General features: G+C 45.8%; 1 protein-coding gene across 8 annotated transcripts in view; it reads left to right on the forward strand.

Moving 5' to 3' along the window:
• Positions 1-24,032, forward strand: part of MPP4 (MAGUK p55 scaffold protein 4) — a 397,034-nt gene that overhangs the window by 306,122 nt on the left and 66,880 nt on the right. For all 8 annotated transcript variants that reach the window (XM_085648977.1, XM_085648979.1, XM_085648978.1 and 5 more), the window contains one exon: positions 22,089-22,182. In XM_085648977.1, coding sequence (XP_085505103.1) covers positions 22,089-22,182 — 94 coding nt within the window. The remainder of the gene's footprint in view (positions 1-22,088; positions 22,183-24,032) is intronic.

The following is a 24,032-nucleotide window of genomic DNA, read 5'->3' on the forward strand; positions in this document are numbered from 1 at the left end:
CTGCAGCATGTATTATGCCACCCCAGGCTTGGCCTAACAAATTTGACACAACTGGCTGATCACTCAGCTGGGGTAAGTTGGTGTAACCACCTCTTACTTAGGTGTAGTATACCTATACCTAACCTTAAATGGGACACATGTTAACCTATCAGTCACTCCTATGGCAGGCCTTAACAATCCTGAAGGCAGAGGGCTTGGTTCCATGTGAGATGGTGCTCTGGCATGAGCTGAGCCTGTCTGCAGTGGTCGGAACAACTTCCTTCTACTGTTTCCAGATATCGTCATACCATATACTCTTAAGTGCATTATGAACCTCGCGGTTAAATGCTATCTTTGGTTTGGCTTTATCAAAACATGTCGAGTAAGGTGTCATACGAATTGGAATACTAACCCCTCGCCAATTCTGGCGACGGGGTTAGCATTCCACCCTTCTAGAGGGACACGACATGTACAGTACCTGAAACCCGGGTAAAATCAGACATAGCCTCAGCTCCACAAAATGGATGCTGCCACCACAGACACAAATCTGCCCTCCTGCTGCTGGGAGTCCTTCCAGCTTGGGAGGTGTGGACAAAGGGTTTCCTGCCAGGGGAGGTGCGTGCACCACCCCAGACAGGATTTTGTGTATTGGTCAGGTAGGGCTTGAAAGGAATCAGACATGCCTGAGGCTCACAAGGAGCCTCGGTGCATATGCCAGTTCAATCCGGTCCTGGGGCACACCAGCCCTGGACCTGGGGCGAGCTGGACAAAGGATTGGGGGTGTAACCACCCCCCTTCCTGGTCCCACCCTTAGGGAGGGACCTAGCAGGTAGTCCGGCCCCTAGAATCCGCTTAAAGGTAGGAGCTGTGTCCTAAGACTTCAGACATCCTGGAATCAACTTAACCACAAGAAGAAGACGGGAACTTCGACGCTCTGCTGCACAGAGGACTGAAGGAAATCTCCCCTATGGTCAGGGAGTGACCATCTTGCTAACGCAAGCACCAACCAGCTATTGAACGTCTGCTTTGCCGCCGCCTCCTGCCGGAGCCCGAGCCCAGAGCCCGACAAGACCTGGACCTCCAGACCTCTCACAGCCCGATCCACAGTCCCTGCAAAGAAGGAACCCGTGGAGGCACCGAGACACGTTGAGCCAGCCATCTTGAAAGACCGACGACAAGCTGCAAGCGCAACGACAGAGGCTCCCTCCAAGTTGTGCTTTGGGTCCTGAGAAGCCCAAGCATCGAGCAGCATCTGCACCAAAGGTGAGCCCTCCAGCATCTCCACGATCTGCGTGGGGCCCCTCTGCACTTTGCATCTCGACGCGCCTGCCCGGTCCCTGGCCGGTTGGCTAGTGGCCATTTTGGCGACGAAACTTGAAACTAACGACGCTGGTCTGGTTGCTCCAGACTGGCCCTAGCTGCTCTCCAAAAGAGCAGCCCCTCTGACCTTGCTGGTCAGAACAATCAGCTTACATCTCTTTCCACGACTCCTGCCTTTGCCAAGGCTTGTTTGCTTCTTTTGAGTCGCCGACACCGCCGACAGCGAGAGCCTGCGTGGGACAGCTCGTGAACCGACTCGTCGTCGACCTTCAGGGACCACGTGGCTGCGGAGACAAGCTACCCTTCACCACCTGTTTGCACCCGACATCGCCTGGTACCTACCTGGTGCCACGCCGGTCACTGGCTAGTGACTGTGAACACTGTCCCCTCTGCTTTCAGGTATTCTACAACTCCGATCCACTCTTGGATCCACCGCATCTCTTCTGGACCGACTGCCTGCAGCATCTTTGTCATCAGGCTCCATTGAATCGATAGAAGAAACCCGACGCACTTCGAGACCTATGCACCCGCTTCCTGTGGGTGAGGTAAAGCTGGCACTCCAGTGCCCAAGTGTAGAGAATCATCTCTAGTGTCTGTGTTTCAAATCTTAAGATCGTAGTCCATTCAGAAGACCCTTTCAGCAGTAACTTTGTAACTTTTACGCACCCATTGAAAACCTATGGGAGCCCGCGTGTAACTTTCCTCACTGCACACGCGACCCGTGGACCTCCTGGTCACTAACTGAAGTTAGCTCCTTGTAGGCCCAGCGATTCTAGAGGCCCTAGGCCTTTTCCCTTTCCTGTTCGTGGTACTTATACCACTATTTTAGTATATGGTTTGAGTGGCCACCAGGGCCCATCCATATAAAGTGCAACTTCTGTGTATTATAACATTGTCTTGTTTAACAATTTGTGCTCCCGTGCTCATAAAGAGTCTAAGGGATACTTTGAGAAATGAATACATATATATTTTCAATATATATCTGTGTGGTGTCCTTTCATTGGTATAAAAGGGGGTTGCATTTGGTAAAACAGCCTGCTTAACACGCTTTAACGAGTTTAGCCTCAAAGACTGCTTAGCCTACGCTACCACTAGGGCAGCTAGTCCGAAAAGGTTGACTTACAAGCACACCATAAGGGTTGCTTGGCATGGTACAAGGTGGTCACTTTAACTAGTGAACATCATATACCAGGCCAACTTCTCACAGAGACTTATGTAGGGGCTTCAGAAAATGCTCCCAAAGGCTTCCCAGGCGGATCGGGTGGCGGTTACGCGCACAACCACGCGCATTCCATTTGCCACCAGCTACTTCCTGCGCGTGCGCCACCTCACGCATTCAGAGAGATTTAGTAAGGGGCACAAGACCTTAGGAATGCGGTTATGGCCAGTGCATGTGAGGCATTCAAGCACGAAGCTGGCGTCTGGCATCGGACTTGAAAGCAGCAGACTGCTTTCGCCAGCGCGTGCTCGGCCTCACTTCCTGCATCCCCTCTTACAACAATTAACTTTTGTTATAACTCACACCTCATATGCTCGTTCCCTCCCACCCTTCCTTTGATGTCCGCTTTTCTTGTCGTTTACAAACCACGCCACACACTGCTGCACGCCGCACACTGCTGCACGCAGCACACTGCCGCATGCCGCACACTGCCGCACACCACACACTGCTGCGCACACTGCTGCATTACACACTGCTGCACGCCGCACACTGCTGCACGCCGCACACTGCTGCACGCCTCACACTGCTACACGAAACACTGCTGCACGCCACACACTGCTGCATGCCACACACTGCAGCACGCCACACATTGCTGCACGCCGCACACTGCTGCATGCCGCACACTGCTGCACGCCGCACACTGCTGCATGCTGCTGCACGCCACACACTGCTGCACGCAGCACACTGCTGCACGCAGCACACAGCTGCACGCCGCACACTGCTGCACGCCGCACACTGCTGCACGCCGCACACTGCTGCATGCCGCACACTGCTGCACGCCGCACACTGCTGCACAACACACACTGCTGCACGCCACACACTGCTGCACGCCACACACTGCTGCACGCCACACAATGCTACACACCACACAATGCTACACGAAACACTGGTGCACGCCACACACTGCTGCACGGCACACACTGCTGCACGCCGCACACTGCTGCACGCCACACACTGCTGCACACTGCTGCATTACTCACTGCTGCATGCTGCACGACACTGCTGCACGCAGCACACTGCTGCACGCCGCACACTGCTGCACAGTGCTGCACGCCGCACACTGCTGCACGCCACACACTGCTGCATGCCACACACTGCTGCACGCCACACAATGCTACACGCCACACAATGCTACACGCCACACTGCTGCACGCCACACACTGCTGCACGGCACACACTGCTGCACGCCGCACACTGCTGCATGCCGCACACTGCTGCACGCCACACACTGCTGCACACTGCTGCATTACTCACTGCTGCATGCTGCACGACACTGCTGCACGCAGCACACTGCTGCACGCCACACACTGCTGCACGCCGCTGCACGCCACACACTGCTGCACGCCGCACACTGCTGCATGCCGCACACTGCTGCACGCCACACACTGCTGCACGCCACACACTGCTGCACACCGCACAATGCTGCACGGCGCACACTGCTGCACGCCGCACACTGCTGCACGCCACACAATGCTGCACGGCGCACACTGCTGCACGCCATACACTGCTGCACGCCACACACTGCTGCATGCCACACACTGCTGCACGCCACTGCACGCCGCACACTGCTGCACGCCGCACACTGCTGCACGCCACACACTGCTGCACGCCGCACAATGCTGCACGCCGCACAATGCTGCACACCACACAGTGCTGCACGCCACACAGTGCTGCATGGCGCACACTGCTGCACGCCACACACTGCTGCACGCCACACACTGCTGCACGCCGCTGCACGCCACACACTGCTGCACGCCGCACACTGCTGCACGCCGCACACTGCTGCACGCCACACACTGCTGCACGCCGCACAATGCTGCACGGCGCACACTGCTGCACGCCACACACTGCTGCACGCCACACAGTGCTCCATGCCTCACACTGCTACACGAAACACTGTTGCATGCCACACACTGCTGCACGCCACACACTGCTGCACGCCGCACACTGCTGCACGCCGCACACTGCTGCACGCTGCACACTGCTTTTATGCTACTGACATTGTAAATGACATTGCCTTTTATTTGTTTTAAAACCAAAACATAAATAAAAGGCATTGTAATTTTACAATGCCAATAGCTCAAACTCTTATAAATGCGAGACCTATTGCATTGCAAATGCTTGTTTAACTCGCAGTGTTGTCAGCTGCGCCTGTCTGTCGTTGGTTAGTTCACCCAAAGGCACATTGGCATTTCTCTGTATCTGCCAAGGCGAGGGCCGCTGTAGAAACCACACACTGCTATCAGACGGCAGTCACATTCTCTTGTACTTTCTTCCACACACGTGGAGGGTAATCTTTTCATTGCCACTGTTAGTTGTGTGCTGGGCCAGTAACAAGGGGTGGGAGGAGGGGGCTGGTCACTATGACCCCTGCTCACCTGTGGTAATAGACCGCATATCTGTGTACTTTCTTTGTGCCCTGCTGTCTTTTTATTTTGTCTAAATTACAATCAAAAGATATTCTACCAGACCCTTAACACAAGGCCACGTGAAGGTGGGACTATTTCCTTTCTCATGGAAAACTTTGCTTGTGTATGCTGTGGTGATAACATGGAATTGGACTTTTACACAGTGGCATAATGTGTGAATCTGTTTATTAGCATCTTACACTGTGCCACTTTTCTCTTCGCTACATAGCGTGCATACATATGTACTATGCAGTGAAAATGAACGTGTCCTAATAACACCTGTTATGTAGAGATAGAGTGCAAACACTTGTATTCATGCACCTGTTACTACGGTGAAAATATAAAATGTTATTCTTCCCATGGTACAACTTTGCCGACAGTAGGAAACATGGCCTGCTGTCTCACAGAATGTGCATTTATTATCAGTATTGGTGGGGGGGGGGCTATCATTATTCACGTGAGGCTGCGTCTCTCCTCTTCTATTCGTAGCCACTTACCACACCCAACAATGGCAATACATAGCATTGAATGTCCACTCTGCCCATCTGTGGGAAGTGATTACAGTATGGAGTCCGAGCGTGATTTTCTGCAGCCGTGCTCTAGCATGGTCACAGGGTTCACTTTTAGCTTTACACTGTACAAAGAAATGTGGATTTATGAGTAAAGCTCACTGCACATAGCAAAACAACTGGGCCTATACTCAGAATGCCTAAGGAGTTCACAGACATAGCCCCTTCTCACTGAATACCCTGGTTTCGGAATGATGGGCCGGAAAGAAACAGCATGGCTTAAACCTTGCATGTAGTCTTTGTCGACGCAGTTTACTACTATTTTCAGGCAGGGGGCCATCGCGGCTGGCTCAAGCAGCTACAAATATGCCACATTATGCTATATGTACAGCTGTCATTTAAAATGAAGAAGTGTATATTGGTGTGAATAAGAATATATGCCATAAACTCGTGCTGTTGTGGCAAAGATGCGTAATTAATGTGACCATAGTATGACAATCTGGCACATGCAATGTTTGCTTTGGTATTAAGTGTAAGCCCATACATGTGGTGGGTGGGGTTGGGGTAAAAGGCTGTCGCACCATAACTGAGCTGTGCCGTATTTGATGAGTTTGTGTGCCAACAGATAGTGTAATGCAGATGTGTGTCTAGTTTGCTAAAGGCAATCAGCACTCAGTAACTAACAGCCACATAATTACACTCTACTCAATGCAACATAAATACACTCCACATAATACCACTCAGTGCCATATAATTACACGCCACATACTTACTCAATGCAACATAAATACACTTTGCATAATACCACACAGTGCCACATGATTATATGCTACATAACTATACTGCACTCAATGCAACATACACTCCAAATACTACTCAGTGCCACATAATTACACACCACATAATTACACTCTACTGAATGCAACATACACTCCACGCAATACCACTCAGTGCCACATAATTATATGATACATAATTACACTACAAAAAATACCACTCTGTGCCACATAATTACCTGCCACATAATTACACTCTACTGAATTCAACATAAATACACTCCACAAGATACCACTCAGTGTGACATAGTTACACAACACATAATTACACTCTACTCAATGCAACATAAATACACTCCACTTACCACTCAGTACCACATAATTACACGCCACATAATTACTCTCTACTCAATGAAACATAAATACACTCCACATAATACCACTCAGTGTCACATAATTACACGCCACATAATTGCAGTCTACTCAATGCAACATAAATACACTCCACATAAATGCACTCTATATCACATACCACCAATCAACATAAATGCACTCCACACCATTACATAATTTCACTAAGCATAATTTCACTCAACACCACAGTTCCAGGCCACACAATTCAACTCCACATATTTTCAATGTACACCGCATAATTGCACACCAAACAACCTATTTCAGCTCCACAATCCACAACGTACCTCCAATCCACACCATATAGTGTCACCACCTGAGCACCAAACATCATTCACCACCACCATTTTGCATCAGCACACCACCTAAGCATCACGTCAGTCTGCCCTTGGAATCTGGCATCTGTTGATTCTCCCCTAGTGTCCGTCCGCTGCTCGTGTTCTTATTAAATTACTGTTTTCCAACCTCCACTCCCCCGTTATTTATGTCCCGCTCCCCCATAACAACATTTTTTATAGCAAACAAGCATGAGAACAGGCAGGAAGAAGTTGCCAGCAGTGCAAGTACAAAAAAACTAGAAGACATTTTTTATGTTAAAATCCTATTTTAATCCGGTTTTTCAGTTGTATATAATGTCGTCTTCGTTTGTATAAAGGTAACAAAAATGCTTAACACTTTTTATTATAGCTTTTCAACATAATGCACAGCAGCCACAATGCTCTACAACATAGCCAAAAGTTCTGGTTAAACACATAAGGTCCCAAAGGCGAGACCTATTGGCTATGCCAATGCTTGTTGTTCATGAAAGCAAGAAAGTGCACATTAAACACCACTGAAACTATTGATTTAAATAAATATTCAGTTGGTGTAGTAAACTAAAATGTTACTGGATAAATGGAAAATTATGTGCTTAAATGGTTTGTCTTTGAAAGTGCATTTATAATGCAATAAACCAAGCAATGGTTCCATAAATACTTGGTTGGGGAAACTGAATAAGAAATACTGCCGCAGAATTATCAATACTACGGGAATTGTTATTTGGCTGTGCTATTACCACAGTATTCTGAGCTTTCTTTTACACCAGATTTTAGAATAACAGTGAGAATCTGTGCATTAATCAAGCCTGCCAAGTATCACGCATCAGGCGTGACTCTAACGCATTTCAGTGTGGTGTTCCGCATCACCGCACTGAACTGCATTGTCACGCATTTTAAGCCATCGTCTGCTGTACCAGAGCTGAAGTAACTGGCCACACCAGGCTGCTTGCTTAGCGCGCACGCCGGCTTGTGTGACATGACCTGCGCCGGCTCTGCTGCTCCCCGCAGATTCGCCGGCCCTGGCGCTGCCACCAGCACATTCTCGGTATACAGTTTCATCTTCTTGTGCACTGCTGCTACAATGTATCAGCACCCTGCTGCATTGAAATACCTGCCCGCGGTGTGGCTGAGTCACTGACACTGTACAACCAGGCCTGTGACGTCACCCGGCCAAGACAGTCCATAACCGAGGCAGTGAGTCGGACGGGGTTTGCCCTCAGCAGTGGCACTGGTTACGTGATTACTAGCTGTGATGCCACGGGGGATGTGACGTCACGTGCTGGTGGTCCGACCTGGAAGGAAGTGAGGTCGATTCAGCCAGGAAGCGGAGACTCGACTGGCGGTGAGCGGTGGTGTGTGCCTGCAGGCAGTCATTCACTGTGTCCTGTCCGTGTCCCTCCCGGCATGAACTCAGTGCGCTGCGCATATTTATTTATTTTATTTATTTAATGCATTTTTATAAAGCGCGGACTTTACCCGAAGGTGTCAGAGCGCTGTACAACAGAACAAGTTACGTTACATGAGAGAAATGTTACAAAATAGAACGTTACAAAAATAGCAGGACACAGTATCAAACACAGCATGCAAGAGGAGGTAGGGAAAAACATAGAAGGCAAGAAGACAATATCAAACACTGCAATTTACAATGACTAACAAACTTCCTGGCGGGGTCTGAGAATGAAGGAATTAGTTCTGAAAGTGTCTTTGGAATAGAAGAGATTTGAGGTCAGTTTTGAAGATCCGAATAGAGGTGGTGGCACGGAGCAATGGAGGAAGCGAGTTCCAGATTCTCACTGCATTACCTGAGAACGATTGAGCCATCGATTTTTCCCTTTTGAAGGAGGGGGGCTCAAGCAGAAACTTTTCCGCATTCCGAGAAGGTCTCAAGTGTCCAGAGAATTTCAGATTGTTCGCCAGATAGCGAGGGGAGGAAGTGTGCAAGGCTTTGTGGGTGATGCAGGCCGTTTTGTAAATAGCTCTTGCCTCGATAGGAAGCCATCGGAGAGAAGACAGGATAGGAGTGATGTGGTCACTTCGTTTGAACCCTGAAATGAAGCGAGTTGCTGAATGGAGATCCGGGAAGAACCGACGAAGCCCCCACAGAAGGCGCAGCTGATAACGTGCGTTCTTGGCAATGGAGTTGATGTGTGAGATTAGGTTGAGTCTTTTGTCAAGTATGACACCTAGAGATTTAGCGTAGTCGACAATGATGGGTTTACTGTTGAGTAAATTCAGCTGATTCATCCAGGATTGAACAGGAGGCGGGGAGAGAGAGGTAGGTAGGAGGAAGAATTCAGTTTTGGAGGGATTGAGAATGAGTTGGTGAACTAACATCCAGTTGTGAATAGAGTTGAGAATAGAGTTGAGTAGTGAGAGATCTTGTGAGGAAGACACCTTGAGGTAGATTTGGGTGTCATCTGCATAGAGATGGTAAAGGATTCCAGATTTGCTTAGGAGGTTCCCTAATGGTTCCAGATAGAGATTAAACAGAGTGGGTGCAAGGATAGAACCTTGAGGGATGCCTTGACCAACCACCAGTGGAGACGAGAGACTGTTCGCAATCTTGATTATTTGGAATCTGTCCTAGAGGAATGAGGCAAACCATTTAAGCACTGTGCCTTCCACGCCCATTCTCTGTTAAAGAGTGTTAAGGAGGATGTTGTGATTAACAGTTTCAAAGGCTGCAGAGAAGTCAAGAAGAATCAGAAGGCACGATTCCCCTGAATCGAGTATATGCAGCGCATCATCGATCACTTGCAGCAGGGCTGTTTCAGTGCTGCAATTTTAAATAAAGCCAGACTGGAACACGTCAAGGAGATTATTGTCCATAATGTGTTGAAAAAGTTGTTTTGCAACACATCTTTCTGTGATTTTTGAAAGAAAAGGGAGATTGGTGATGGGGCGGAAGTTGTTGAGGTTGTTCGTATCTGCGGAGGTTTTTTTTTTAGAAGAGGGGTAACCTGTCCTGTTTTGAGGACAGCTGGGAGGGATCCTTGACTGAGGAAGAGATTAACTAGCCTGGTCCAATAAGAGAGAGTATTGGTATAGAAATCGATGGCGATTACACTAGGTATGGGGTCAGAAGAATGGTTGGAGGGTTTGGTTTAGAGGATGCATTTGAGGAGGTCATCTTCTGAGATGGCGGCAAAGTTCTGCCAAGTGACTAAGGCTTTTCGCTCCTCAATGGGGGTGGGGTGGGTGTCCTGATCCAGAAGTGATTTGACCTTTTCATCAAAGAATATAGCAAATTCAGTTGCTTTCTTTGAAGCATCCTCAGGATTGATGGTTTGGGGAGAGCAGTTCGTGGTTTTGATGAGGTCGAAAAGTTTTTTGGGTCTGTTTTTAGCAGAGTCGAGGAGGAATCTGAAATGTGATGCTTTTTCATGGAAGATGTGCTTGTGGTATTTGGATCTTGCCAAACGTAAAAGAGAGAGATTGAGGGTGGAAGGAGATTGTCTCCACTGTTTCTCCAAGATTCTAAGGTTTTTCCTTTGGTCATAGAGAGCTTTACTGAACCAAGGTGCTGAGGGGATGGGTCTTTTACTTTTGCTTTGGAGTGGAGCGACAATGTCGATTTCGACTGCTAGAATTGAGAGGCAATGGGGGTGAGATCGTTGACATCCGTGCTAGGGTCTAGACTAGGAAGTGAACGCATAGCAGAATCACAAAGAGTCTCAAGATCAATGTTTTTAGTATTGCAGAACCAGGTAGAAGCCCTTTTAGGTTGGCCGAGAGTTATAACGTGCGAAAGGTGAAAACGGAAGGCAATGAGGAAATGGTCTGACCAGTCTAGATGGATAGGGGGAGCAATGGTAAGCAGGTCTGATTTCGAAATAACAAGGTCCAGAATTGAGCCCTTGGCGTGTGTAGTTTCTGAGCAGTGTTGGACAAGATCGTTAGCTGAGAGAAAGGTGGCAAGCTTGTTGGCAGCCGAGTCTTCCACGGAGCCCCAGTGGAGATTGAAGTCACCTAGGAAGATCTGCCTGTCGCTTTGAGAAAATTGGTCACTAATGAAGTCGGTGAGTTCCTCCATGAAGGAAGAGCAGTTACCTGGCAGGTGGTAGATGGCATTGAACCTGAAGGGTGAGCTGTGATGAACTTGAAGTTCTAGGGATAGGCATTTGATTATCAGCGTTGGAGGGCAGCATCACAAAGCAGGGCACCTGAGAGGCCTCGGGCATTGAGGAGTGCGATGGTGTGGCTCACCACTGTTGACGCAACCGAACTAGTCGCTCAGACAGTGAGGACAGGCTCATTGAACACGGAGTCGACGCTGGCCATGCCTGCAGCGCCAGCCCAGCCGCAACGTCGCCAGCCCAGCCAGGGACTGACAGTGTATCAGAGACAGTAAGTAACTTGGCCAGGCAGCCTGAAGCCCAGCCTGCCACTTTAAAGTACTACTGTAACTCTGTCATGTTGTTGTCACACACTCACACTGTGCTTTGCTGGCTATGCCGGCAGCGCCAAATTCAATCACGGCGCACGCAACATCAAGATGCCTGCTGTAGCTTGCACCCGCCCGGTCCACCGCCCCCTTAGCTGGTGTGCAAATCAGACTACAACACAGGCATATGGGTACTGCAAGGTGTCCTGCTGATTGCTCAGTGTGATATGGCTCTAGTCCTGACTTGGTTGGTGATCGCGACGTGGCTATGGTTTCCTGTGAGTTGGGGGACTCACTGTCCATCCTGGACGACACTGGAGGCGGGCTGGGGCCCGGTGGTAAACCTGAATTGCCTCGGCCCGCAGTGACTCTTGGCCTGAGCCTGCCAGTGCCTGCAGCCTCCTGGCCACCCTGGGCAGAGTCTGTATCGCTGCCTCCAATGGAGCGGCACCACCACCGCAGTCCGAACGGACTCCCATCTTCGGCCGCTCGCCAAGTATGTTAAAGTTACCAGCCTGTGTGTGGCAGTGCACGGTCAGGCAGCTGCAGCGCGGCAGCGCCTGCCGGTGTTAATACTCAAAAGGTGAAATGGGTGGCTCGGCCGCTGCTGCGTGAGGTTTGTAACTAAGTGTGATGTTGTTGGGGCCTGCTCTCGGCCTATTGGGTCGTGTCACTCACGTGACGTCAGAGAGAGGCCCAGACCTGATGCTTTCCTAATTTTGCCTGGAACGAGGGGCCCACCGCAAAGGCTGACAATCTGGGTTTTGTTTTTCTGCTGGATTCAGCAAAGGCTGGAAGCGCAACCGCAAAAAACTGTTCCTAAGCTATTGTGTGGTCTTAATTTAATATGTTGCAAAGGAGCGTCCTGCTATTTGTATGATTCTAAGTATATCACTTAGTCATGAGCCCCATAAATGGAAGTCATTTAACAATTATTTCTTGCGCTTTGCACCAGTTAACTTAGATTTTATCATTCCTTAAATTAGTGTAATGTCTGATATTTATGTTTCCCTTGCCTTCATTGCTTGGTTTTGCTCGCGAGAAAGTGTCACTCATAATCGTTAAAATGTCACCCATAATTACTCTGAAATTATGAAGATGTCACACATGGCAATCTGAAACCTTGGCAGCTATGATTAATTACTGCACGTTTTTCGCTCATTCCACTGCTTTTTCTGCACATATAATTTGCCTCTTTTTAGCAGGCAAAATCTGTCAGGAAAAGCCAGAGTTGTAGGGTTCCGAACAATACCATAGTATTCCACAGATAAACACGGAGTTAGAGTTTATTAAGCATCGCTTGGGTGTTCCCACAGGAAAACCCATGTATTTTGACGCATTCACAGATTTACCATTTCTGGTGGACCTGGGAATGCGCCAAAATGGTACGCCTTCCCGGCGAGGCGTAACAAGGAGAAAAATCTTTATTTCTCCTTAGTAGTTCATCTTTCTATGTGTGCTGCATTATGCATTATGCATCACGCATAGAAAGATGTTCTCTAAAAATACACCACTGACAAGAGGAAGCAGTGTGTTTGAATAGTTTAATGTTACACTACTTCACAGTAAAATCCTTTCTAAAAAAAAATGAAACTGAGACAGAATGTAAATGAAATAACTGTGTGGAAAAGGTGTGCGCACTTTTCATCCGCATGGGGTGGTAATGCACTTGGCTTGCTCGACCGACCCATATTTGAAGCAGACAGGACTTAAAACAAAATTGTAAAGCTCCAATGTGTCCTCTTTAGGTTTCCCCTGCACAGCGCTTGCGCTGTGCTTGTGATTAGATGTCGCCTGCACAGCCTTTTCTGCTTGTTTCTTGCCCTCTTTTTGCCTTTCCTGATTGTTTCTTGCCCTCTGTTTTGGTGATATCTGCTTGTTACTTACCCGATGTAACGCTTATTTCTTCTAGTTTCTTGCCTTCTTTTTGCCTTTTTGGCTCATTCCTTGCCCACTGTTTTGCTTTTTTGTGCTCGTTTCTTGCCCTCTTCTAACAGTTTCCCTCCTCCCACCACCCAGCACCTCTCCCTCCTCTCAAAACCTACTTGATGGAGGCCGCAGCGCGACCGCATTGAGAAGGTCCACGTGCCAGCTAACCTTGCGACAGGGCTCCTGTCCAGCTGTCCTGCAGTCCGCTACCCTCGTTCTGCTTTGTCGTTTGCTGCCCTCTGTTTGTGCCTTCTCTGCACGTTTCTTGCCCTCTGTTTGTCTTTTTCTGCTCATTTCTTGCCCTTGGTTTGCCTTTTCTGCTAATTTATTGTACTCTGTTTTGCTTTTTTCTTCTGGTTTCTTGCCCTCTTTTTTCCTTTTCTGCTTGTTTCTTGCCCTCTGTTTTGCTTTTTCCTGCTCGTCTCTTGCCCTCTTTTTGCTGTTTCCCTCCTCCCCCAGGACACCCTCCCACACGGACCTCAGCAAGAAATCAAGACCTCACTTATCAACGGAGACCTTTCACCCCAGCGCCCAGATACCATTAGGGGTGATAGTGCTGCGCTCTACAAATGCTGATTGATTGATTGAAAGTTATGTGGCCTAACGGTTAGAGTCGTCGACTTCAAATCTGGGGAACGTGGTTCGAGTCTCGGCAACTACGCTTAACATCCTGTGATTCTGGGCAAATCACTTAATCTCCCCTTGCCTAATAAAAATGAATGTGTCCTCATGTAACACAACTAACTGGTGCTCATGTAAAGCGCTCTGATACCTGATTTCGGGTCAAATTCACGCTATATAAAACTTCGGGGGAAAAAAAATATATTACTGATAAAAAATGTATGTCCACAGTGGCACGATATTAAAATAATAACAGTATGCAAGAAACAAGTGACTGGTGTTGTGATGTGATACAATTCTATCTACAAATTGAATAAATGCAGGGTGCACATGGACGTACTTTGAATAGCTAGTTTTGTTCCATATACCTTTGAAAATAAATGTTAATACGTGTTATGTTGGGTGGTGTGAATTTGTATACATTAATAAGTGGGGCATGTCGTCTAATCTCAATAGAGCACCGATGCCTGAATTGACTTAGTATGTTTGAGAAGCAAATACTTCCATAGATTATACTATAATTTACCATTTCTTCATTTAAAAGCATCATTAGACCATTTTAATTATGAATACTTTGACTGCCTTTGGGGGATAGTGACGAATTCTACAGTTAGGAGCTGTGCCTAGTTTGTGCCAGTAGTTGCAGTTTGTCGCAACAGCACTTGGGTGACCACCTAACTCCAGGACACTACATACACTGCCTCTAGTCCTGAACGTTTCAGCTGCAAATTTCTCTTTTCAGGTGTCTTAGTCTAATTAGAGCAATATAAATAAATCCTTACTTTATCACACAGAATGCATTGGGTTATTACATAAAAGTCTAGAAGTGAATTATATGTTTTCTGTTATCAATCACCTTTACTATTACCAAGGTACTGCAGCCTCACTTTTCCAATATGGGTTAGTTCTTTATTTTTTAACAATAAGACATGCGGCACAATAGCTAGCGCTGCTGTAGAACATGTCTATACAATATTGACAAACCAATAGATTTCACAGGTAACACTTTTATGGTGTTTCTTTCACATATATTGCTCACCAAGCTAAAACTTACCAAAAAATAAAGTTATTGGTAATCACATAGGTGAAACCTATTGCATTTTCCAATGCTTGTTCCTCCTGTTCATTCTTTACTTTCTACCGCTATTTTGTCTCATCCTTTTTTCTTTCTTATCTTTCGCTCACACACACTTTTTCTATTTCTACCTCTCTCTGTGTTGTCCCCTTTGTTCATCATTCCATGATTTTATTTTCTCCTCTTACTTTGCCTACAGCCACACCCATTCTATCATGGTATTCCTTATTCATTGTTTATTTTTATTTATTTATTTTTTATTTTTTTTTATACAAGAAAGGCAATTGCAACGTCATTTACAGGGTTAGAAAATATTGAGTAGGTGCCGGTTATACATCAGTGTTATATCGCTAACCCCACATGTCATTATTTTGAGACTAGAAAGAGGCACGGAGTAAAGGAGAGAAGTAAGTGGTGAAAAAAGAGGTAGGGACAGGCATTGAGGGAGAGAGAGAGACAACACCATACATTACATCTGACATTCTGTAATTATGTTTGAGCACGCATGCAGGCCCCACAGGGCTATATTTGGTTACGTCCCCCAGGGACCAAATCGAAACATTTGTCTTGGTATCCTCGCAGTTTCATGGGGGATCATAAGAGTCTAGGTAAGTGTCCAGAGATCTCCACATCCCTCTTGAGGCCGGTTTCCAGGGTGAATTCTGTAGAGCGATATTGTCTGCACCTCTGAGGTGCGTGATCCAGTTGATCCAGCCTTTGTAGGTAGTCTTACTTGTGTCCTTCCAATTGGCTAGGACCATTTTCACTGCCGCTGTCAGTAATAGGTCTAGTAAGTCCTTATCATGTTCCGTTGTCAGTTCCGCACTCATAAATGCCGAGGTGAGGGTGTAGAACTCCATTTCTAGTGTATAACCAAACAGATCATTTAAGAAACCAAAGATTTTCCCCCAGAATACCTTGAGCTTTGGGCAGTAGAAGATAAGGTGTGCTAGGTCCCCCTTCCCCTTGTTGCAGTTCCAGCAAAGCGCATCCTCCCTGAGGCCTAGTGAGATGAGTCGTGCAGGGGTCCAAAAGGCTTTGTGGAACAGCCAAAATGTTGTTTGTGCGAGCACTGGGGAGATCTTATTGTGTGAGGTCGAGGCCCATAGTGTAGCCCATTCTTGTTCGCTGAGTGAGGTTTTGGATTGCTTAACCCAGTAGGCGACTGTCTTATCATTACGTTTGGATGTTTTGGGGCGAAGAAGTTTGTAGTACTGTGAGACTTGGTGTCCTAGTGTGTTAATGTTTGACACTAATCGGAGTATTGAGGGTTGAGGGGTCGCTAGTTTAGTTCTCGATATGGCTGATCTGATTTTCAAAAAGTTATAGAATTCGATGTCGTTTAAGTGGTATCTTGCATTGCGGTCTGTAAAAGTGACGGGGTACTTTTCGTTCTCTAGTTGGTAAGGGTAGTATATACCTTTCTCAATCCATGTGTCGAAGGTTAGGCACTTCCCTTTATACTTAACCCTGCTATTGGCCCAGAGTGATTCCATCTTAGACCCTTTTATACTAAACTCCAGTCTCTCGTCTACCTTTAGTGGTGCGATTTTTGTGTTTTTAAAGATAGGTTTGGGTGCGTGGGGTCTCTATTAGCTGTTAGTAGGGCCATTGGGCTTAGGCTGTTCAAGATAGCTCTCTCTACCTGAAGCCAAACTGGTGTGTATTCGGCCGGCGGGGAGGTCCAGTATGAGCCCTGTTTTGCTAGAAACGCTAACTGGAATAGCCTGAAGTCATCCGTAAGGAGGAGTGGGAGCATATTGACCACGTAGTTAATCATTGGGGTGATCATCATTATTTATTAACATTTTGTCTGCAGACGGAAGAGACCACAAATGACTTATTAGCGTTTTATTGGGATGAAGTTCACCAGTCTACCAGTCCCGTGGCAGCCCAACCCTGCTTAAGCTGTTTAAGTGGAGGGTTCACTAGACCACTGCTTCAGATCATTCTCTGATTAGATTGTGCACAGAGGCTCAGCGATTGTTGGAAGAGGAGCATTACAGAAGACATTTTTCCTACAAACACATAATCCACTCTCTTTTTGGAACTTTGCATACCGAGGAAGTCCTCTTTTGTATCAGCCATGGATCATGATTATCAAGCTGTGGCAAAGGCTAGTGGCATTTAAGAAATTGGAGACCTTTGACAAAAAACAATTTTCTGCTGGCAGCCTGTTATTGAAGTAAATCTGCCTCCTGTGACGCTAAACTCATGTACTATGGAATATGACCAAAAAGGTAGTGCACAGCCTGCCAGAGCATTTTCAGCCACACTTTAAAGAACTCTGAAAAGATGTCCAGGCTGCAGCGTGACAAATCATCCAATGCAGACTGGATACTGCAAAAGACTTTGTGGTGAGATTGATGGGCACCTCTGTTGCCATCATGCGTGGCTCTGAACTTCAGGGTTCTCTTCAGACCTCTAATATACCATAACAGATTTACTTTTTGATGAATGTAAGCTTTCTGGTAACAAAGCAGACTTAGCCCTTGAGACATTTAAGAAAAGTTGAGCAATGGCAAGATCTCTCGGTTTGCAGCCTCCTCAGCGAGACTACAGACAATTTCACAAATGTTGTGGATTTATGAGTGGCTTTAATTTTCATCAGTGACAGCCTCCCAATCACAGTGTACTGAGGAAAAATAACAGCCTCAAAATCCTCTCTTCAGGCAGTGGTGAGGCCATGGTAGAAGGAGAGCAGGTCTGCCTCTGCCTTCCACTTCCCCCTCCTCCTCCCCTGACCCTCCCAGGAAGCAGCTCAAGTTCCAATTTGTGGGAGGCGTGGTGTCCTCCTTTCCACAGGCCTAGAAGGCCATTTCTTTGGACCGGTGGATCATTCAAATTAGAAAAGGGGGTATGCCCTACCCCTCCCTCCTATTCACATGGAAGTGGAGGGTTCTCTTGCAGAAAAGAGCAGTGGAGCTGGTGCCAGAGCAGGAAATTGGACAGAGGTCTGCATCTCAATCCTAGACTTCAGGGCTTTTAACCTTTTCCTTTGCAAGGAGAAGTGCAGTAAATTCAAGATGCTCTCTCGAGCTCGGGTGCTTTTGGCGCTAGAAGCAGGATACTGGATAGTGTCTCTGGAATTAAAAGGCCCATATAGCCATACACAAATCCTGCAGTCACAAGGGATGTACCTACAATTTTTTGTGAATTCCACTCACTCTCATTTATGGTCCTCCCCTTTGGTTTTAAATCAGCATCTCATGTATATACAAAGGTGAGAGCAGTGGTTGCAGCTCTTCTTCAAAGGTCAGGATCTCAGTATTCATGTACTTGGATGAGTGGCTGCTGAAAGCCAAGTTGATGGAGTTGGTGTCCTGTCACTTAGAATCGCCAACAGCACTGCTGTTCGAACTGGGCTGTACAATCAGTGTGCCCAAATCTCATCTGGAGCCCACACAGTGCCTTCGGTTCGTTAGGGCAGTACTGCATACAATATCACTTTGAACCTTTCTCCATACGAAGAGAATCCAGGACATTCGGATATGGTTCTGATGTTTTGGTAAGAGGCTCAAATTCCAGTTATGCTGTTTTCTGCTGATAGGTCTGCTGGCTTCTTCCATCCACCTGGTCACACATGTGGGCCCTCAGTGGGGCCTCTGATGACAGTGGTTCCTGTACAGGTGAGATCTTGTGAGACACTATTGTAACCTATTGGAATGCAGATGCATTTGACCGGGTATAGTGTCTAGAAAATCCTTGCGGCAAGGATGCCCGTTCAATCCTATCTAACTGTGGCCACAGTGGCAACTAATGCCTCCACTCTAGGATAAGAAGCTCATCTGCAGGAACTGGAGATCAGAGGTCTCTGTTCTCCCGAAGAACAGCTTATGCATATTAATCTGCTCAACTGAGGATGATTCAGTTGGTGCTCTCAAATTCTCAGTTGGGAAGCATTGAGACTCTGGTCTTGGGCTTACCAGCATGGAGTTTGGTTGGTTGCGAACCATCTGATGGGCTCCCTGAACACCAGTGCCAACAGCCTCAGTTGGCGTCACCTTGCCAATCAGAAATGGTGTTAACACCCAGAGGTGGTCCTGATTATCTTTGCTCATTGGGATACTCCTCAGCTGGATCTGTTTGCCACCCACAACAACATGCATTTCCCACTGTTCTGTCCCCTCTAGAATCCATCGTAAGAAGCCTTGGGGGACGCGTTTCAGTTGAAGTATAGTTTTCAGTTCTGAGAAAACTTTGCCAATACTGGGCCAAAGTCATTCTCATTACATCGGATTGGCCAAGAAGGGTGTGGTATGGAGCATTTTTGCATGTCTCCTTATGCCCCCTGCTCCAAGTTTCACTCCGAGCAAACCTTCTATCCCAGTCGGTGGGACAATTTCTGCACTCCAACCTCCAGAACCTCCACCAGCAGTTTGACTGCTGAAGTGGTAGATTTCATTCTGTCGGCTTTGTTATTCAACCAAAATGTTGTACTCCAGAAGGTGGAACCGGTCTGTTACTTGGTGTGCTCAGAATAATATGGATCTCCTGAAAGCCCACTTGTCTGACATCCTCAGATGTGCCTTGACGTTAGCCCAGCAAGATTGTGCAGTGGGGACTGTCAAGGGATACCTAGCAGCCTTGTTTGCTTTGCTCTGCCTTCCAGACTAGCCATCCCTATTTAAGTCACCCATTGTGTTGCTTTTTCTGTAAGGTCTTAGAAATGTTTCTCCCTGCATTACTTGTCATATCGGAATGGGGCCTTAATTTGGTTTTATGGAATCTTGATTTGAAACTCTTTACAGTTGCCAATGGAGGCTTTTAAGGAGTAAAGCAGTTTTTCTAATTGTCATAACTTTAGCAAGAAGGGCGAGCGAATTGCAAGCGGTGAATTGACACCCTCACTTCACTTGCTTTTTCCATTACAAGTTTGTCCTTCTAACTACAGCTGCTTTCCTACAAACTGTGGTAATCCCATTCCACCTGGGTCAGTCCATCACTCTTTCTTCTTTTTACAACCCTCCAAACCTCACCAAGGGGTAGGAGAGGTCGCACAGACTTGACCCAAAGAAGGTGGGCAGCTTTTACATCCACCTCACTAAGGAATACAGAACAGATAACCATCTTTTTTATAGGATATGGAGGTAATAGAAAAGGAAAAAAGAGAATCCAGCCTGGGTGTATTATTCTGTGATTTAAGATGTGCTATAAACATCCTACGGAGGGTATCGGGGCTCATTCCATCCACTACGGCCAAATTTTCTATGTCAGCATTGGCAGAGGTGTTCCAGTAGGCAGGACAACAACATGGCCGTCCCTTTACACTTTTGGGAAGCACTACTGCTTTGTCTCCAAAGTGTGAATGAACAGCCATTTTGCTTCTGTTCTCCTCAATTCCTTGTATAACCATCCCGACAAGCCTCTCCTGTAATTTACTGCTTTTGCTTGCTATTCAAAAGATGAGGAATCTGCAGGTGTCAGTATCCATCAAAAGAAAACATTACTTACCATCGGTAATGATATTTCGGGTAGTTACTCTTTTTACCAGCAAATTCCTCACCAATCACACCTCCACCCCATTTTGAAGGATGATTATAAGCCACTCCATTAAAGCCCAATGTTATTGTTCTGTTTAGCTCTATACAAAACTCCTTAGATATTAACTGTGACAAATGCTGTGCAACACAGCATATATTATACTCGCTCGACTATGCATGTGGGGGAAAACATTTCTGTGATGTCATATGTCAGTTTATAGGATGACAATGTGTTCTCTCTTATGTCATGGGGTTTAGGGTTGTGAACTCTGTCTCTGAAGGATTTCACTTTCTATTTTACACTTGTTTATGAAGTTACTCAGGTTTTGCTTTGACCTTAAATTTCCTGTTTCAAAACATAAGGCCAGATGCATGAAGAAACCATTTTGCAAATTCCTAATTGCAAATTAGGATATCGCAAAATGACATGCATGAAAGTGTGTTTAACACTTTTTGCATTTTCTAGAGGATCGCAAATGACCTACCTCATGAATATTAATGAGGTAGGTCGCAATTTGTAACTCCCTACGAATCGCAAAAATCACAGGGATGGTGGCCTGCTAGGGTCAGCAGACCACTATGTCTGAGATTGCTTTTAAATAAAGCAATTTTTTGCGGGGAAATGCAGCTCGTTTTCCTTAAAGGAAAATGGGATGCATTTCTTAAACAAAAATGAAAAGTTTTCTTTTCATTTTGTAAGAGTAGGCAGTGGTCCGTGGGACCACTGCTTGCTCTTAAAAAATGCTGTAACAAACATTCCCAAAGGGGAATGGGTTACCACCTATTTAAAGTAGGTGGTAAAATGCAAATGTTTTGCCACTGCATTTCGGTCACAAGACATTCCTACATACCGATGCGATTCGGTATTAGGAAGGGACACCCTAAACACGCCCCTTCCTAATAGCGAATCGCAAACCCATTTTGCGATTCAGTAACAGGTTACCAAATCGCAAAAAGGGCTTTCTGCATCTGAAAAGCATTTTTTGCATTTGAAACGGGCCGATTCTGTGAATCGGCCCGTTTGCGAAGACAAAAATGCTTGATGCACGTGCCCCAAAAGCTTGTGAATCTGAGAAGGATCTGGACAAAAAAAGTTAGAGGTAAGCAACTTTCCCTCTTTTCCTACTCATGCAAGGAGTTTTTTACATTTTAACAGGCTTTAAATCTAAGACGATGAGTGCTTAAGAACCACTGTTGGAGATAAACAACTATACCTTCTCCATGCATAGTGCTTGCATATGGAAATCCATCTAACTTTATGATAAATCTGCTCCACCCTACCGCCTTTTCATGAATTGGTTCACACAACATATATGATCATTTATCTTCTGTCCTCTGTAGAATCATTATTTTTCTTATAATGGGCTGGTATTGTGGGCACACACTTCTAGCTTGTGCTGTATGTTTTTCAAATGAACTGCCTTGAAAAGATGAAGAATTGAAGATGGAGATTTTAAATGTTAAAAGTGAAAGTTTTACTTTGGGGGGAGTGTTTCTAGCCACTTTATCACTTGATACGCGTTTATTTCCTTCAATGCACCTAGTGTGGTGTTCCTAGCCAAAGATGAAATCTTCATATAATAAGCTATGTCTGAATACCTTTAATATTTTGTGGTCCAATGACTTTTTGATAAATAGATATTTTTTTTTTTAATAGACACCACACGTCCGCAGCGGTCCTACGAGAACAATGGCTATGAGTACCACTTTGTTACCAAGGACATGTTTGAGAGCATGGTGTTTAGTCACAGGTACTGTATCTCTGAGGCTCACCCCGGATTGCCTTTATCACTCTACAGCTGCATCCAATAAATACACTTTTCATCATGAGTTCCCTTTGACATCTCTAATGCCTCTGTATCTCAAATGCAGATATATCCTATTTCTCTCAATCACGAAACAGGTTCCCTTTGTTTGTCACTTTGCAATAGTATTTAAGGGTCGGAAGTTTCCTCTCTTTCTTATTGGTGTCTTTATATGTATTCCTCATGGCACTCTAGCATGAGTATCTATAGCTGTCTTTTATCATCAGGCATTATTTAGTCTAACTCGATTGATAGACTTCCGCTCTCCTTGATACAGATTGAGCTATTGGACTAAGATATGGGCTATTCAAGTCTACACCCTACATAGAAGATGTTTGTTCATATAATTCCCAGTCACACACAGTAGTTCTTGCACGCACTATATTTCAGTCTTTCGTTCATAGCCGCTTATAGTCTTTTTGCCAATATGTGTTTCGGCAGGCATGTGTTGCCTTGACTTCTTTAGTGCTAGAAGGTACGTATAATATCTATTATATATCTAAAATTAAGAGGTTTGTACTAATTATACCCAACACAGAATAGTGTAAACTCAAGCAGGAATACATTTGATGTACCAGTGCTTACAAAGTTAAGAACTTTTTACTAGTAAGTGGCCAAATACCACATTATCAAATTTGTGGAGACCTAATAGATCAAGACCATACATCACAACAGAGGTTATTGTGTAAAGTTGTGTGAACCATAGTATCCAGTCAATGAGAGTAAGTTTATTTAAACATCCACTTATACAAGTTTCTGCAATGTGAAATTTAATATGGGTGGCATCTCTATCGATCCTTAGCCTATAACTCAACTAATTAAAGTCTGTATAGACTCAAGTTGCTCAGGGAATCATAGGAGGGTGATGATGAGATTGGATTCTTATATGTTATAGAAAGTTAAGTAGAGCTAAAGTAAGATTATGACCCAATGTGGCAGACGCCATGATTTTGTTGTTAAACTTGCAGTATGTCACTTTATTTCCAGTAGTTGTCTACAAGGCAGTGTGTTTCGTTAGCTGTGGAAATACAAGTGAGTCAATAACTTCAACCACTTCCATATAATAAAACTGGGCTTTATGTGGCCATTGTAAGTTCAACTCACTTGTAATCACTCGATTGCAGTTTCCTAGCGTCCTTGCAGATATTTGTTCTGACTTCGCAGTTGCAGAAGTGGAGTCTTGCATGAGTTAGCAGGCTTCCAGCTGTGCATTTGTAAAGACCTGTTATTGCAATCACAGTTGTTTAAAGGGACAGAGGTTACGCTACCAAAGAATTGGGCACACGGCAGAATGCATGTATACCCTGGTCCATGGGGCATTGTCTGCTCCCACTGATGCCTCCAGCTGCCAACAGTTACAATCTAGAAAGTTACCGACCAACAAGGGCAGTTGGTAACAATTTTTGCTTCGCAGTAACAAGACCAGTGGCAAATCACCCATTGATACATTTTGTTGAGAGCCAGAAGGGGTGGCGATTCATTTTAACTGTCTTCTTTGATTTGAAACTCGCAAGGAGTGGAGCTTTTTCAGCCTCAAAAAGTCTGACACTTGTCACAGTTCAGGCTTTGCAAGTGAGAAAATCATTGGATCCATCGGCTTCTGGTTTAGTGATTTAATTGTTATCAGTTCTATTCCTGCTTCCCTTATTTTAACTAAATGTTTAATCCTGGCCCATCACTTTGTCATTAATTGTCAGTTCCCTTATCTGCAAAAATTGAAAGCCTTTATTATGCCCATATATTAAAAACTAGATGTCTCATGAACACCCTCCCAGTGCAGTTGCACTTTTCAAACA

Source organism: Triturus cristatus, chromosome 3_2 (genome assembly GCF_964204655.1).
Source record: "Triturus cristatus chromosome 3_2, aTriCri1.1, whole genome shotgun sequence".
Taxonomy (NCBI): Eukaryota; Metazoa; Chordata; class Amphibia; order Caudata; family Salamandridae; genus Triturus; species Triturus cristatus.